Source organism: Canis aureus, chromosome 5 (genome assembly GCF_053574225.1).
Source record: "Canis aureus isolate CA01 chromosome 5, VMU_Caureus_v.1.0, whole genome shotgun sequence".
In the NCBI taxonomy this organism is placed as follows: Eukaryota; Metazoa; Chordata; class Mammalia; order Carnivora; family Canidae; genus Canis; species Canis aureus.
Genome location: NC_135615.1, coordinates 73558804 through 73576163, shown reverse-complemented (window position 1 = coordinate 73576163; position 17360 = coordinate 73558804). Strand labels below are relative to the sequence as shown.

The 17360-nt window shown below is 57.3% G+C and overlaps 1 protein-coding gene across 4 annotated transcripts in view; it reads right to left on the bottom strand.

The window, feature by feature from the left end:
* Positions 1-1447: 1447 nt before the first annotated feature.
* The window catches only part of AHDC1 (AT-hook DNA binding motif containing 1), a 36838-nt gene continuing 20925 nt past the window's right edge, over positions 1448-17360 (bottom strand). For all 4 annotated transcript variants that reach the window (XM_077898916.1, XM_077898918.1, XM_077898915.1 and 1 more), the window contains exons 4-7: positions 16936-17047; positions 16756-16793; positions 11466-16379; positions 1448-1732 (exon numbers count right to left, since the gene is read on the bottom strand). In XM_077898916.1, the coding sequence (XP_077755042.1) occupies positions 11509-16305 (4797 nt within the window). In that variant the 5' untranslated portion in view covers positions 16306-16379; positions 16756-16793; positions 16936-17047 and the 3' untranslated portion in view covers positions 1448-1732; positions 11466-11508. The remainder of the gene's footprint in view (positions 1733-11465; positions 16380-16755; positions 16794-16935; positions 17048-17360) is intronic.

Here is a 17360-nt window from a genome sequence, read left to right as displayed (position 1 = left end):
CTCAGGGTCTCCCTGACCTTCAGTGGGGAGACACGGAGCCATATTTGACAAAGCTTTAGCACGAAGCGGATCTATGGGAAAAGCTGCTTGATAAACACCAGGCAGCCCAAAGTGGGCATTATTTGATCAAGGGCAACCAAGAGCTCCCAAAGTCAGGGAGTAGGGAACAATTTTAGACTTTCCAGGTCCACTAGAAATAGGCATGGTATTGAATTTTCTTTATACAAAGTTTACAAAAGCAGGGAGGAAACAGACCCGGCATTTGGGGTTCAGGGTGGAAAGGGGAAGGCAGAAATATTGGGCTTATGGGCCTAGTCAAACTCTGGAATTTGCACAGGCAGATGCAGGTGTGTCAGGTGTAGTGATGCAAAATGGGGAGCCTGGAGACAGAGATCCAGGATCCATGGTGAATGGGAGATACACAAACAGGGGGGTACTTTAGTCCTTGTGGGAAAGGGGGCATCCCACAAGGGTTCTTGGGCTTGGGACAGCAGGAGAGCTGCAAAGACAGGTGTCTCTGAACCACAGTAGAATTGTAAGGCCCAAAGGCTGGGGTGACATAGTACAATGAAGGGGCTGGAGTCAAGAGACTTGGGATCTAGGATGGAATGGGGGTCCAGAGCAGAGGGCCTCAAGACCTAACTCATACTGGGGATCCCAGAGGGAGAAGAAACTTTGAGGGGAAAACATGGGTCCTAGAGGCAAGCATCCCTCCCTGCACTTGTGGGGTCCTGGAGCATGGGACACAAGAGGTGAGACCCAGGACCAAAACCAAGGACCTAGGAAGCAGAATCCCTGGATCTGGGACATAATGCGTGGACCAGGGGCCTCGAAGCCCTAGGGAGCAGGTTGGCAATCCCAGTGGCAGGGCCTGCACTGTAATCTGGGAGTTGGGTGTGGGGGGGCGGTTCCCAGATGCCAAGCAGACTCAGATCTCAGGCAGAAGGGCGAACTCAGAGGGAGGGAACATATGAAGGTATTTCAACTCTGGGGAACCAGTGTCTGGTGACAAAACCCAGCCAGGTGTCTTCCATTCCATCCACCCTCACTCACCCCCTTTCACAAGACACAAGGTGATTTTTTTTTTTTTTTTTTTGCTTTTTTTCATTTCTTTTTAATACAAACTTGGATCTTTGGGTGTGTCCTGCCAAAACAGAAAACAACAACAACAACAGAAGAGAAAACCCAAAAGAGTGAAAAATAAGAAAGAAAGAAAAAAAAAAAAAGCTCCCGCAAGAGGTTCTTCTCCCTCCCCCCCACCATGCGAATTTGCACACCACGGGACCACAGCAGGTTTACAGAATGCAATATACAATCCACGATTTATAATAAAACAGTATATACAATAAATAGGATATTGTTCATTTTTGTCAAACGACCTGTAGATAAATTTCTCAGTGCATACTTGCAGGGGCTCTGGACACCTCGGGGCCCCGCTCGCAACCTCTTGCACACGCTCGCTCTCTCTCTCTCTTTTTTTTTTTTGTCTTTTTCTAAAACTGTGTTTTGTTTTTAAGTTTTGTACATTTTTAAAAAGTATTTACAATTGCTGGTTTTGTGCAGAAAGGGCTCACCTTCGGCTTCTGCGTGGAGGAGATGGGCGGGGAGGGGTGGGGGGAGATGGTAGTGCAAGGGGGTACAGGTGGGGTAGGGTGGGAGGCAGAGGGGCAGGCGCTCCTGCCAGAGGACAATGTGGACGCTGGGAGGGGTCTTGGCGTTGGTTTTCTGAAAGCTGCAAAGAAACACAAAAGAAGAGCCAGAAGTCAGTGGTAAGCAGACATGGAGCTCTAAGAATGGAGCAGGACCCCAACCCTGTTCCTACCAGGATTCTGGGAGAAGCTAACCACATTGTTCCTTCTTCCTGAAGACTCCAAACAGCCCCTCGTGAGACAATGGACTGTTTCTGGCCTTCTCTGAACTCAGTTTCCCCATCTGTAAAATAGGTTTGTATCCAAGGCCAGCCTCAGGGGGTAGGTAAAGGAGGCTCTGGGAGAGGAGTCGGGGTCCCAGGTGGCACAATTTGTTAAGAACTTGGGCTCTTGGGACACCTGGGTGGCTCAGTGGTTGAACATCTGCCTTTGGCTCAGGTGGTGATCCCAGAGTCCTGGAATCAAGTCCTACATGAGGGTCCCTGTGCAGAGCCTGCTTCTCCCTCTGCCTATGTCTCTCTGCCTCTCTGTGTTTCTCATGAATAAATAAAGTCTTTACAAAAACTTGGGCTCTGAGTCAGACACAGCTGAGTTCAAATGCTAGCACCCCTGGATAGCTCTAGGACGCTGGACAAGTCAGTGAATCTCTGTGAGCCTCAGTTTACTCATCTGTAAAAAGGGGATAACCCAACTATCCCATAGGTTTGTTTGGAGGATTCAGTGGCTTAGGGGTGGATGAAGCCTGGCACATGAAACATGAAAAAAAAAAGATACTGATTATACATCATTATTTTCCTGGGGCCTTATTTTCCTATTTGCCAGCTAGGTGCCCCAAGTCTCAGTTTCCTCATGCAACAATGAATTTAGTAATTCCTCCAAGCTAGGCTCTGGTGAGGAATGACACAGTGGGGAACACAGGGCTTGAGTACAGCAGAGGCAAGAACTGCACACCTGTGCATTTTCCTTTCTTCTAATTCCAGCCCCTTCCCAGTCCCCTCCAACGCCATTCTGTTCCTTACAGAGGCAAGGTGACCAGAAAGTCTGTCTGAATAAAGAAATTGCCCTGTGCAATACTATCTATGTTTGGCTGCACCCCTGCCACCTCCTGAGGCTGGGGAACTTCTAAGGTCCCATCCCTATAATCACCAGACACCAGAGGTCTGATGTACCCTTTCTTCAGACTTCCCCATCCAGAACCCAAGGCTTTGCTGAGGCTGCTGGGAAGATGCCCGGTTATCCTCAAGACCTGCAGTCAGGAGCCTGGCCCTTTCAGGGTTCTGGCCCCCTTGAAGAGCCCTGAAATTCCTGTCCCCACACTTGGTGAGCGACCATCCCACCAGAATTATGGGGTGGGAAGTGCTAAAACTGCCTTCTCAGACCCCTTCACAGAACACCCTCCCTCCCCCAGCCCTGCAGGAAGCAGGCGACCACAGAAAGCCTTTCCTCTCTTGTCCTTTCTTGGCTTCCCTTCCCAACAGGGCCACATTTAAATTCTGCTCAGCCTCGGCTGCTGTCTGCTGGGCAGTCAGCCCTGGGGAAGACTTTTGTCCTGAGGCTGGACTTGCCAGGACTCCCCCCAGGGCCAGGGGAACCAGGTGGGCTCCCGAGAGGTAGGGGAAGCCCCCATCCTGGTCTATCAGCCCAGGTGGCAAGCAGAGTCTGGGAGGGGAAGGGTGGGAGGTGCAGCTCTGTTAAGCTGTCAGGTCTCTTGGGCGGGGGGGGGGCGGTGAGGGAGGATGAAGGATTAGCTGTAGGGGAGGGGGAAGAAGTGCCCCTGTTAGGGTGCAGCTGTATTATAACCAGGGCAAATGGCAGAAAAGCAGTTCTTGGGGTAGGGGGTGCTGTTGGGATGGATGTCAGTTCTCCAGTTAGGGTGATAAACAGGAACAGCTGTAGCCATAAGCCGGGTATCATTAGGGCACAGGACTACTGTATCTGGGGGAAGGCGTTCAGCTGGGGGGGGATGTGCTGGAGGCATCTATCTGTAGGGCAGCTTTACTGCAGTTGAAGAACAGCTGCCAAGATAAGGAACCTTTATTGGGGTGGCAGGTATAGCGTGCTGGGGTGACAAGTGAGGAGGAGATTCAAGACTGGCTGCCCCAAACCACTCAGCAAGTGGACTGTACCAAACCCCAGCCTTCCCTGCTCCCCCTAAGGGCCCCGGGGCAGGCTGGGAGCCTCTGCACAAATCCCTGTCGCCCCCGCCCCCTCCGGCCCTTAGCCACTGCCAGTGACCCTCTCCAAGCCAGGTCTCCATGGTGATCTCAGCCCAGCAGGCAGCTCCTGCCAGAACCATTCCCGCGGTGCCGGCGGCCAGGCAGCAGGGAGGCTTTCTCACCCTCTGCTCAGCCCTCCCAGTCTCACCTTCCTCCTCCCTCTGCCCTCCCTACCTTTCAGGACTGGGCCAGAATCTGGGGGATGGTGGGGACGGGGCCTGGGGAGAATCAGAACCAGAGGTTCCCGAGCTGGGAGAAGGGAGGATGCTGCAGCTCTGCAGAACCCTTGACCTCTCTGGGTTTAACTCCCTAAAACAGAGCTAGTGCTGGGGTGCCAGGCGGCCCCGTGCTGGGCACTGAGGACAAAGCAGAAGAGAGGATCTGGCCCCTGCCCTCTGCCCTCGAGGGGCAGAGAGGGAAGCAAAGCAGACCCCACAGCAGGCAATTACAATGTAGGGAGACGGGGACTGTGCCAAGGGGAGCCCTGGGGGGGGGGGCCTCAGGGAGCACAGAGGGGGCACCTAACCCAGCCTTGGCAGGAGGAACTATGGCTCTTCAACTCACTGCCTAGCATGGTGCCCAGCACACGCCAGGGTCAAGAGTGTGTGCTGACTGAATGCCAGAGCAATGACCGGTCTAAGTCCGATCAGCGTGGTGAGGTCCAGCTCAGGTCTTGCACACCTCCAGGACGCCTCCTTAGACCACCCTGTTACCATAGCTACTGGTACACTTGTCATTCCCTTCCCTGCTCCTCCAGGGCAGAGACCTGTGTGTGGTACCTCCACATCCCCAATGCCAGCATGAGCCCGGGGCCCCAGGACACCGGCCATTGTTCCTGAAACTTAACCTTTTAGTGCCTCTATAATGAACAACTGCAGAAGCACATTCCACTGAGTCCTTGCGCTCCAGCAGTTTTACCGTCTGAGGTGCCAAGGCATTAACTGGTCTCTGCCTGTCAGTAGGGGCTGGCACCGGGAGCATCAAGGGATAGCTGAGCGGGGATCCACAGTGCTGCAGATCATATATAAATCAGGCTGTCCTCAGAGAGCTGCTCTCCCCCTCAAAAGGAGCACATTCATGCATTCATTTAAGGGACCAGCAGACATGTATTCACACCCACCAACTGCCAGGCCAGGAGCTGAGGTCTAACCTCCACCTTCTGGTCTCTGCCCTCCAGAAGGGGGTCTTAACGTCAAACAAGGCAGTGGAGCAGAAGGCAAAGAGAATGCAGGAAAGTTGGATTTGCCGTGCAAGTCCTTTCCCTCTCTGGGCTTCAGTTTCTATATAAAATTGGGGGCTGAACAGGTAATGGGGAGCATATTCGGGCCCCAAAGGGGTCAGGGGCAAACCACAGCTGCCCAAAGGCTGATCCAGTTAGGTCTGTAGGCCCCTCAAATGTGGGGAGGAAACTGCTTCTGGGGCTCAGACCACACATGACAGATGGGAGACACCCTCTGGGAGGATGTACGGACTGTAGGGCGTGGGTCTGGCTCTCCTCCCCACTCCAGGGAATGTTTTCAAAATCTGTGTCTACCAGTGACCAGAGGTACTCCTTAAACTCTAGGTCTGGCAGTCATTCCCTCCTTTAGAATCTTTCCCCACCTTCTCCACTGCTGGGCATAGCAGGGGATGCTAATGGGACCAGACAGAGTTCACAGCCATGGTCACCCACCAAGCTTGTGCGGATCTCCCACCTTGCAGAGCTGCACACTGCTTACAAGTCCTAGGAGGCTCTACACCCAACACTCACACTCTCTGCCTTCCTGATCAGAGAGGCCTCTGTAAAGACAGGCCCTGGCCATGGGCTGTTGACACTGAGTGATCACCAAGGGCCCTTTCTGGCTCTATCATTTTATGCTTCCTGCCAGGGTGGCTGTGTCTTTGGGCGAGTTCCCCCACCCTGTCTGTAAACTGGGTGGGGTTGTACTTGGAGAACTCCAAAATCCTAGTTAGCCCGAAGAGTCTGAATTGGTTTATTTATATGCCCCTCCCCAGCCCCATTTTAGGAGCATATCTGAGGACAGTGAGAGTGACAGGAATGGTCTCATACCCACTCCCCAGTGCTTGCCCTTTCTGCTCTCAATTCTCTCTAGTCTACATGCATGTCTTTGACTCAAGGCAAAAAACAATGTCCCAGGCATGATGAGACACGGGGAAGACAGGGAGCGTGCACAGCAATGAGCAACCAGCCTAAAGGGGCCGATGATGTGGTGAGGACATTCTCAGGAAGGGTTGTCATGGATGCATAAAGCGCTGGAGATTAAGTGGGCCTGGGAAGGATCCTGGAACGCTTCTTGGAGGAGGTGACGGCTGAATGAAAGATAGGAACTGACAGGTGGGCGATGGATGGTGGGCAGGAAAGGGCAGCCCAGACCAGGGACAGCTAGAGAAAAGGTATAGGGCACTCCCTCCTAAATCCACATTCTGGGGCTGGAAAGCAAGGGTGTGTGAGAAAGACGTTAGGGCAAAAAAGGACCTGAATACCTGGGATACCAGGCCAGCAGCTGTAGACAAGGAGACTGGTATGTGTGTGTGGGGGGGCGCGGGAACAGGGACAGGGAGAAGTATGAAATCCACAGATAGTAAGCAATGGAGTCACAGGACCAAAGGGGTTTGAACCAATTCATCCAGTAAATATTTGGGGGGGGGGGGTCCCGACACCACATATTCAGAAATGCTGAAGAACAAGCACTATGGTGGACACAACGAAGGGAACAGTCTGGGGTTGGGGGCGGGTGTCGAGGCAGAGTCATGGCAGCCATCAGTTGCACCGACCCAGGGCTACAGCTTCGGAAGCCTTTGACTTATTCAAGACCCATTTTCTTTTTGTAAAGTGGGTTCCACCACGGACGGGTCTTAAACTCATGATCCTGAGATCAAGACTGGAGCTGAGATCGAGAGTCAGACGCTTAACCAACTGAGCCACCCAAGTGCCCTTCAAGACCCATTTTCTGGCTCCAGGAAGTTCCTGCTGCCTGCCTTGCTCATGGTTCAAGAGGCGGTCCCTGGGATTTCCAGGGAGACTAGTTCAGTCCCTGCTCTGGAGAATGACGCCTACATGGAGACTTTGAATAAACACCTGTTTATAGGCTGTAAACTCCATGAGGGCAGGACCCTGTTGGTCTTGTTCAGTGGTATCCTGGCCCAGGGCAGGTGGCTAGTTCATGTGCGATGAACACAGAATTAACCTATTTCTCCTTGCTCCCTCGCACAGAGGGCACCATGGCAGCAAAAGTTATGACAAAGATGTCAAATCTCCTGGGAGAAAAAGCCATGACTTATGACAAAGTCATAAAGCAATCTTTTTCAGGTGACCTGCGCTGAGAGGGGATTGGTGTGAAGAACTGCATGGGAAAGGTTTCTAGCTGACCAGGGTCATTTAGAAGCTTGGGTCCTATTGCCCATTAGGCTTCAGGTCCCTTGGGGTGGGGCCTGTGACTTACCTTGTCTCTGGGCCCCCAGGGAAGAGCCTGCTCAGTTGCTAAGGCCAAAAACTAGGTGGAGTTTCACAGCCTCCCACCAAAGGACCCAAACCCACACGGGACATAAAGTCCTGCCTAGGAGGCAATAGGGGTAGCAGGTAAAGGGAGGCTGACTATAGAGTCCTGAGCAAGGAGGGAAAGGTCAGAGGTGTGTGTGTCACACAGACTGAGTGACAGAATTTAGTTGGTGGGAGGCTGCTGTCCACCCATTTACCAACAGATGACTACATGCTTACTGGGGGCCAGGGACGGGGCTAAGGGCTTCATGGGTAATCTCATTAGTTCTCACAAGAGACACAGCAAGGTGATGTGACTCACCAGGTCACATAACTGGTAAGAGATGGAACCAGGCTCTGCACAGAGGCTGCTCTGTGCCTCCAGGCATGCTCCTCGCCACCACCTTCCAGTCTCAGGGCCTCACTCCCTTGGGCTCTTCCGGGTGCACGGGGATGTGGGGAGACGGGAGAGGAGGAGCGTGAGAGGGCATGTTCACAAAGATATTACATTTCCAGGAAATGAGGGCTCAGCACAAGATGGCCTGGCCTGAAAATGGCCGTGGGAGAGGCAAGAAATAGGATGGGAGGGAGGACAGCCTCAGAGAGTGTGAAGAGAAGCCCACAAGAGGCCGGGCAGGGATGGCTGACCCCTGACGTGAGGGCTTCTTGCTCAGAGCCAGAGGCAAGATCAAGTGACCTCTTGAGGTTTCAAGACACAGAGAAACAAAGCCCAGAGCAGCTGGGGCCTGGCCCAGGTCCGGGCATGCCTGCTGACCCTGGTTGGCTGGTGGCCTTGGAAACTGCTTCCTGCTCCGGTCAGGCCCCAGGCTGGTATAACCTTGGAGGACCTGTGACATTTCTCTTGGCCTCAGGTCCATGCCTGGGAGGGAATGGGAAGGAGAGGGGGACTAGAGATTCCTGAGCGCCTTGGAGGGCACTTCCTGACTGCATACCCAGCCCCAGGGTCTGGTAGGGCTGATCTTCAGCCATGAGGGCCCAAGCGCTCCCCATCTTCTACCCCTTCCTTCTCTGGTCTGGCGGCTCAGCACTCAGACCAAGGGGGTCCCCTAGTCCTCAGTCTGACTCTCCTGAGCATTCCTCTTCTAGTATATGTGCTGCTGAAGTGAGCACCTGAGCTTTCCTCTTCTAATTCACAGAGGGGTGTGACCCTCCCCTTGCCCACAGTTCCCTCTGCCTGGAATGTCTCCCCTCCCCCGCCAAGTCTCTGTCCGTCCAAATCTTGCCTATTGTTCAAGGTGGAGCTCAAATGCGTCTTCTTCCACAGAACCTCAAGATCTGTGTAAAACATCAGACCCAGCAACAATGGTAGGGAGTGTCCAACCAACTTGTCATTTTGCAGATGGGGAATCAGTTGTGCGAGGTACAGAGGGAGTAGTATGGTGGGATACCCAGGTTCTTGGGCAGGAGGTGGGCAGTATTGGGTTTCAATCCTGACTCTACCATTTACTAATTGTGGATCCCCTGGGCAAGGTTCATAGCTGCACCTGCCTCCTCAAATCTCTAATGTGGCAGGGGCAGGGCACGACCCTTTCCTAGCCTGCTGTGAAGGGTCAGTGGGGCAGTGTGGCATGAAGGGTCCAGCACAGACATGTGTCCCTTTTCTCACCAGAAGGTCTGAAAGAGGACCTCTGATCCTAACACCCACCCCCTGCCTCTAGGCACCTGCTGCTTGCCACTAGGTGTTTTCAGGTTGCATCTTAGGTTCCTAAGGTAGATGCTGAGCTCCAAGGGCAGGAACCATGTCTGCTTTGTCTCCCCTACACCTGGAACTGGGATGGACATTGAGGGGCTCATAAGGTGGGGCTAAGCCAAACCACTGCTTCTCTGGTGTCCCATGTCAGAATGCTCACTGCCCATTGGCAAATGAGCAGATCTCCCTCCAACACTTGCTCTGCGGTGTGTGTGTGCCTGGGGTGGGAGCCTTCTAGCTGATAACTCTTCAATGGCTCCCCACTGGTCTTGGAATATACTTCAAACTCCTTCCAAGGCCCTGACCACCTCACCCGCTCACTCAGTGTTACTGTCTTCTCTTATCAATGCCTCAAGGTTGACCTCCTTCCTGCCCCAGGGCTTTCCCCACTGCCGTTCCCCATGCCCAGAATGCTCTTCCCACTCCCTATCTAGCTGATGCCCCTTCAGCCTTCAGGGATCAGCTTCTGGATCAGGTCAGCCTGCTGCAGGCTCCCATAACCTCCTAGCTTTTCCTCTTTCGCAGCCCTTCCTACGCTAAGTGCTACCAAATGCCCCGCGTCATTCTATACACCATCTCTCTCTAAACTGGAAGCCCCCTAAGGGCCAGGACCTCATCTGTGGTGTTCACTGTGGTGCCCCCCAATGCCTGGTTCATCGTAGGTGCTGGACAGATGTCTCCAGAACAACCGAATGCATTGGTCCGAGGACAGTGCTCTCAGCTCCCAGCTCTGAGTGGAGAGCGTGGCCAGAATGTGGGGCTGGATGGCATCCCAGTTCCTCCTGTGTTCAGGCCTCACTGGATGGTTCCATTATGTATCTCACTGAGCTGTGACCTGCTCAAACACCCAGCCCCCACACTCGTTTACTTTCCCATCCAGAGCCCAGGAGGAACGGTTTTTGGATTATTTCACATTTCTGGATTATCCGGGAGACATCTCCCCTCCAGTGAGAAGGATCAAGAGTTTGACATTTTAAACCCTAAGCAGCTTCTCCCTGGCCTGCTTCAGATCTGCAGCTCTGCTGCTTGCAGTGAGACGCATGGGGAATGGAAGGCCATTTTAATCTTGGCCTGGCTTCATTAGGAGGAAAATATGCTGCCAAAAAAAAAAAAAGTTTGGTCCACTGTCTATGCCACGCAGAATTGCAAAACCTAAGAGATTATCAAAGTCAAACTTCTTGAACAGATGGGGAAACAGAGGCCCAGAGCTGGGGGGAGTAAAAGCATGGTCAAGGACATGTATGCGCTGACGGCCAATTGGGGAATGGTGTTTCCTCAGGCCTCCTGATTCCCACATGCTGCCCTTTGCCACCTTCAGCCACCAAGGGACCTGGGGTCAGGCAGAAAGGGGATAACAAGTTTCCACTGACATGACTTCAGGACCCTGAGTCACCCTGGCCTTGAATGACCTCCCCAGAGCAGGGATGGGACTTTCCAGGAGCCCTGCTATTCCTTCTCCAGGAAGAGACACTCCCAGGAGGCTGCAGTGACAACAGAGGTGGAGGATGAGGGGCTCAGACAGGCCCTCAGCCCACTTCCCCACCACCCACTCAGCACCCACTATATCCGAGGCAATTTTGTGACATGTCTGCTGTCCAAATAGTGGGATCTGATGGGCCAGTGGTGGCTGTTATTTCTGGAGCAGGTTGTGCTTCGAGAAAGTGATTCTTCTGACCCTGTCCCTTTTTACCACTTTGGAGGCATTTCCCCCTTTTGTGCCTCTGACCACTCTGAGCTTATCTCAGGTCAAAGGTATTGAAAAATAATCTTTGGGTGTACCTCGAGAAACTCGGGGGGATATTTTAGGCCATTGTGTAAAGCCCTTGCAGAGTGTGACCAAGATGTAGTGACCACACCCTCATCCTGGCCCTTGCCAGACTGCATCTTGAACTAAATGAAGCTCCTAGAGAAACAAGCAAGCCTGGCCAGGTCGGTACCTCGGTTGGGCCCTGGCAGTTAAATTACCCACCCTGCTTCACCCTTCACTCATCTCACACAGGGTCATGTAAATGCAAGAGTTCAAGTGGTGAGTGTTTCCTGGGATTCGGGCAGTGCCTGCCCCAGACCTAGCATGGACAAGGGAAATAAACATTTGATGACCCAAACCTGATGGCCCCATTCAATCTAAGGGTTCTCAGACCACTTTAGTAACTGAATGTTCGAGCCTCGGGCTGGGTTCCCTACCTAGGTGCTCCCGTCTTTTCCTGAAGGCTGTCCCCAACGTCTAATCTTGGACTCCTTCCTGAATCCCAACTTCCTATTAAGGACTTATTAAGGTCCCTGATCTTGTCCTTAAACCCTTCCTGCTTATCACTGTATCTCTTCCTTTTGCCTTAACTCTAATGTCCTCATCCTCCACCCCACCCCCTGCCAGGCCTCCCCGCCTGCTCCACCCAGACCCCCAGACTCACCCAGGAACAAAACCTCGAGGTCCAGTCGGCACTTCAGTTGGCACTACAGGGAGGTGACGGTGAATGTGTCCTCAGGGTGAGGTTCCGCCATGGGCCCCAGGAAGCCGCTCTTGGGGCCCCCACCCAGGCCGGGATGCGCCTGTGGCATAAAGCCTGGATACCTGTAGGCGGTATCCTGCAGGGGCAGCAGCGAGTCCCTCGGCACAGGGGACAGGGTCAAGTCACTAAGGAGTGGGCAGCCATAGCCAGCGGCGGCGGCAGCAGGGCCACGGGGTGGGCCAGGCGGCCGGGCCATCTCCAGCGGCTCCTTGTCGGCCTTGGGAGTGGCTGGCGGGCTAGCCAGGTGTGGGGCACTGAGGCACGCGGCCTCCGTCCTGCCCAGGAAGTCAGCCAGCAGCCCCGTACCCACCTTCCCTTCGTAGGGTGGGCTGCGGGCTGCCGAGCCCGGCGGGTACCAGTAAGCTGTGCCCTTGCAGCTGGGGGAGTCGTAGTGGGGCTGGCCCAGTGGCAGGTCCCGGCAGCTGAGGTGGGCCTGGGCTGCAGCTGCGTGGCCCAGGCTGGCCCCCTGGAGCCCATGCTTGAGGGGCTCACAGGTGGCCAGCTTTGTGGGTGGTGGCCGCAGCTCCTCCTTGAAGCCCAGAGTGGGTGAGCAGGTGGGTGAGTACGCCTTCTGCAAACCGGCATCAAACACCGTGGGCGGGTGGGCCAGAGGTGGGAAATGCTTGCCATCTAGCTCGGGAGCACCCAGGCTAGGCGAGTCGCAGTGGAAGCCTTGGCCGAAAGTGCCATCGGAAGGAGTGGACGGGTTCATGGAGTAGGGTCCCATGAAGTCACAAGGGTCTCGCTCACCCACACCGAAGGCCCTCGACTGGGAGGGCAGTGGTGACATGCTGCTGTCCCCACTGTAGTAGTCCAGGCCAAGGTCTGGGCTGTCCTGGAACAGGGGGTTGACTGGCTGTGGCTTGGGGATGAACTTGGCTTTGGCTGCTGCACCGCCCCGCTCCTTCTTAGCTGAGCAGGCCCCACCACCCCGTCCACCCCGCGGCTGCCGGGGCCCGGTGCTTCGTTTGGATGGGTAGCCTGAGGCAGTGGCCGAGGCGGATGATGCGAAGCCCAGATGTGAGGCCTCGAACAGGTCCACCTTCTTCCTCCGTCCACGGCCCGGCTTGGAGCTGCTCTGGAAGAGGACGCTCTGGTTCCAGTTGTAGCCGGGGGCAGAGGATGCCTCGTTCCAGTCCATCATCAGTTTCTCCAGGCTGGACAGGCTTGACTGGCCCTCACTGCTTGAGGCCTCGCTGTTGGCGCGCCGAAAACCGCCGCCGACCGGCTGATTGAACTGGGTGCTGTCAGAGGATGACTCGGAGAAGGTCTCGGACACAGCTGTCTGCTGCTTCACCTTCTGCGGCGTGTAGTTGGAGATGTCCAGGATCACGTTGGGCTCGCTGACATGGCAGTCGAAACCAGGATTGTAGAGCTGACTGAAGGCCTCCGAGGCCCAGTCCAGGCCTCCATAGCCCTGCCGGAAAGGCCACTGAGAAGCCCCCGCAAACTGCCGACAGTTTTCAGGCGAGGGCTGGAAGGAGGAGGAGGAGGAGGAGGCGGCAGAGGCAGCGGAGGTGGCAGAGGCTGTGGTGCCCTTGGGTACCATGTAGCCACCGGGGGAGACGGTGCTGGCCCGGCTGTCACAGCGCAGGGGTGTGGGGGCTGAACCAGAGAAGGGGGCCTCAGAGCTGTTGAAGAAGGAGGCCTTGCTGGGTGGCAGGCAGGGGCCACCGGTAGGTGGTGGGGCGTAGCCGGCGCTGTGGGCGCTGCTGGGAGAGGCAGGCAGGCTATTGCCACTGCCATAGGCGAAGCTGCAGTCCTTGCTGTTAGCACAGTCCTGGCCCGTAAAGGGCTTAGCTGGGGCAAAAACGCTTTGTCCGGCCCCGTAGCCACCATACTGAGGTGGGTAGGTGTTGGCGGGCGGGTGGGTGGTAGGTGAGCGGGCCACGGCCGAAGGCGGGGGAGCCAGTTTCGGGAAAGTCTCGGCCGCCCGGCAGTCGGACGTGGCTGGAGTTATCCCATAGCTCGCTGCCCGGCCAGGCGGGAAGGTCTGGCGAGCGGACAGGACAGGCTGGAAGGAGGGGTCCGCACCAGCCCCGCTGCTGCCCACAGCCACTGGGCTGGCCTTGGCCCCCCGGCTGGGGAAGCTGGCCAGGCCCCGCTGGGCCGGCAGGGTGCTGGTGGGGGGTCCCGCGTAGGTGCCCGATGCCTTCCGGGACTCCGGGCGAGAGGCTGAGAGGGCAAAGTCTAAGAGGTCGGAGGAGTCATCCGAATCCAGCAGTGAGCGAAAATAGCCGGTGAAGAGGTTCTGGCGCTCCTGGCTGAGCTCCGTCTGGCCCGCGGGCGCGCCGGTGCTATAGTAGCTGCCTCGGCCTGACGCCCCGCTCTCTAGCCCAGTGGAGGCAAAGGCCTGGGCCTCGGTCCCCTGGAACCCGCAGTTTCGGCCAGCTTGCCCGCCCGGGTGCCCGTGGTGAGGGGCCCAGCCACCACCCTTGTCCCCGGCCCACTCAGCGCCTGCCTCCCCAAAGCCGGGGCCGCTAGGCACCTGCTCTGGGAACAGAGTCCCATTCTTCCGGGACCGCCTCTTGCGCTTGGGCTTCCCGGTCATGGCGTCCACCTCCCCCCGGCCCCGTTTGCGCGGGTGCCCCAATTCGGTGAGGCTGGGACCCCCAACACCAGCAGCCGCCACCGCCACCACTTTCTTTTTCTTGCCAATGCCCTCAAAGAAGTCACTGAAGGAGCATCGGGCTGCCTTGGCTGCGTGGCCCCCGCCCCGGCCACCAAAACCGCCTGCTTTCCCACCGCGCCGTCGGAAGCCCTGCACCCGGTGCAGGAAGTGGGAGATGCTCTGCGTGTCGGGTGCCTGGTGTACCGACTCGGGCTCGCTGGGTGTCCAGCAGCGGGGGGGTGAGCACCGCCCGGCACACTGGCTCTGGCGGTTCAGGAAGGCCAGCTTGGCGAGGACATCGGAGTACTCGGCCTTACTGTCATTGGCGTCTGCTGCGTAGGACGGCTGGGGAGAGGCCAGCTTCTGCTTCCGCCGCCGCCGTTTCTTCACCTCTGGCATGGCCATGGCGGCCGCAGCCACAGTTGCCGCTTCAGCCGCTACCACTGCTGGCTCCTTGGGCTTGCCAGGACCCAGCAGCAGGTTCTTAGGGGGGCGGCCGCGTTTCCGCTTGAGAATAATGGGCATCTCCCCGGGTGGGAAGACCACCACCACGTTCCGGCCGTTGTTCTTCATCTTCAGCAGCGGGGTGGGCTCTGCTGACACGCGCAGGCCCAGCTCCTTGCCCTCCACGCTCAGACTGCTGCTCAAGGATGACACCTTGTATGTGGTCTTGTTCCGCCGCCCCAGCGAGACGGGGATCTTGGCCATCTTCACCACCATGCGCCGCACTCCCCGGCACTTGCCTTTGCGGGTGGGGACCACTGGAGTCTGGGAAGATTCTGGCTCCAGTTCTGGGACTGGGCCTGGGCCCGGCAGGGCAGGAGGTGGTGGTGGTGGTGGTGGCGGGGGCTCGGCCAAAGCGGCCGCCAGCCCCGTAGGCATAGGCAGGGGCAGCAGGCGGCCCTCTGGTCCGGCATCTGCCTTGCGTCCCCGTCCAGCTTTCCGTCGGCGACACAGGATCTTTGGCCTATCAGTGCGCCGCAAGGCGTACTTGGGGTGACCCTCAGGCCCGTGGGGGCCATGCGGCGAGCACAAGTCCAGGCGCAAGGGCTCGGCCAGTGGGCAGGGCCCCAGGGGCTGCTGAGGCTCTAGGCGGCGGCCAGGGACGTCAAGCAACTTGGGCAGAGGGTCAAGTGCCTGAGGGTCGAGCAGCTGCGACTCTAGGGAGTCAGGCAGGGTATCCAGGGCCTGTAGAGCCAGGCCTGGCAGCCCCAGAGGATCAGCGAGAGGTTGCAGGGGTGGCAGCTCCAGAGCTTCCCCAAGTGGCTCTAGGGCCTGTGGGTCCAGGAAGCGGGGCTGGGGGTCCAGAAGCTGGGGCTCTGGCTCGGGAGATGGTGGCTCAAGGGCCTGGGCCTCCAGCAGCTGGGCCTCAGGGCAAGTCAGGGAGGCCAGCTCACTGAGGATGTCGGCGTCAGCAAGTTCCGAGTAATCAGGGCCGTCTGGCTCAGGCTCCGGGGGCAGACCGGTGGCTGCAGCTGTGGCTCCAGGACTATGGCCTTGGCCAGGCTGGGGACTGTCCCTAGGCTCGGGCTCCGGCTCATAGAGGGGGTGGCTAGGCCTCTCGGACTTGGCATGAGGGGCAGCCCGCTCCTCAGGGCTACGGATGCTGTTGGCCAGGCTGGGTGAGGAGAAGAAGCTGTACTGAAGGTCACCGGGGGGTGGGGCAGGTGGGCGGCTGAGTCTGAGGCCACCGCAGTCCAGGTGCACGCCGCTGTGCTGCAGGTCCTGGGAGAGCCGGGTCAGGTCCTTCATGATGTCAATCAGCTGCACCACCGGACGCAGGTTCACCCGCCCGTTGTCCCAGCGACGTCGGGAGCTGTTGCTGTCTCCCGCAGGAGTGGGGCAGCGGGCCTGGGAGACGGGACGGGCTGCCCTAGGGGGCAGCGGGTCGTCCCCCTTGGCAAGGACTGGTGGGCGCCGGGTGCTGGGGTCCCGGCGTGGGGGTGGGCGTGGGTTCTCGGAGAAGGTGTGGGCGAAGGCCTTGTCAGGTGGGCTGGCAGGGGGCCGGGTGGGAAGCAAGGGCCGTGGGGTGGGGGGGCCACCGGGGTAGTACTTGGGCTCCCGGAGGTAGTCAGGAGAGCTGCACACGGCACTGGAAGTCACCACCAGGCCCTGGGGCTTCACACGCATCCTGACCTTGTCCTCCGCGGGCCGCCGGGCGGGGCCGGGGCTGACATGAGGGTGCGAGAAGCCGGGACCAGGACCTGTGGGGCGGGACGGGCAAGAGAGCCCTCACCGAATGCCTAAGACCTCAGCTTCCCACATCCTCAGTGAGCCCCCTGCACCCCTCCTGTGAGTCCCCTCAAGTCTGATCCCCTGAATGACTCTCTGCCTTTTCCCAAAACCACCACATGCACCGTGAACCCCTGAGGGGCCCCAGTTCCGCTACTGGACAGCTCACCCACTTCTAGACCTGGCTGTGGGCTCAGGGGGAATCCCATCAGCAGGCTGGGGCAACCACTCCAGATCCAACTTAAGGAGGGGGCCAGGAAATCCTATAAAGGGCATGATCTCTTCCCTCACATCCGCCCCCCGCACCTGCCCCATCCCCAGGGCTCTAAGAGAAGCCTGGCCACTCACCCTCGGCTCTGCCGCCTGGGCTGTCACACTGGAGATCTCTGTGGGCAACAAGATGGGCAATAGGGGATCTGAATTTTCAGGTGGCCACAGCCCAACCACTCACCACCCACAGGCCCGGTCTCCTCCACAAACCTCCCCCGGCTCCCCTGGCATCCCCACCAGTGCACACACCCGGCTGACCTGGGAGAGAGAGGGCCCCCGTGCCCGGGGGCTCTGCCAGTTGCTGGCTGTCAGCTGGGGGTGCTGTGGAGCAACTTCGGCCTGAGCCCAGGCCTCGGGGCGTGGACAGCGCCTGGAAAGGACCATCGCAGCTCAGGTTTAGTGAGCACCTACTGCGCGCCAGGCACTGGGCTGGAAGCTGTCCAGGCATCGTTTCATTTAATTCTTCATACAAATCCTGTGAGGTAGGGGCTATTAATAACCCCATCTTGCAGATGAAGAAATGGAGGCTCAGAGATGAAGCAACATCATTCATTCATATACTCATTATTTATGGAGTGCCTACTTTGCACAAAGACCGGGTAGACAAACAGGGATCAGATAATCATACATGATTTAATTATTAGTGGGATAAGAGCTGCAAAGAAAAAGTGAAGAGTGCCTCA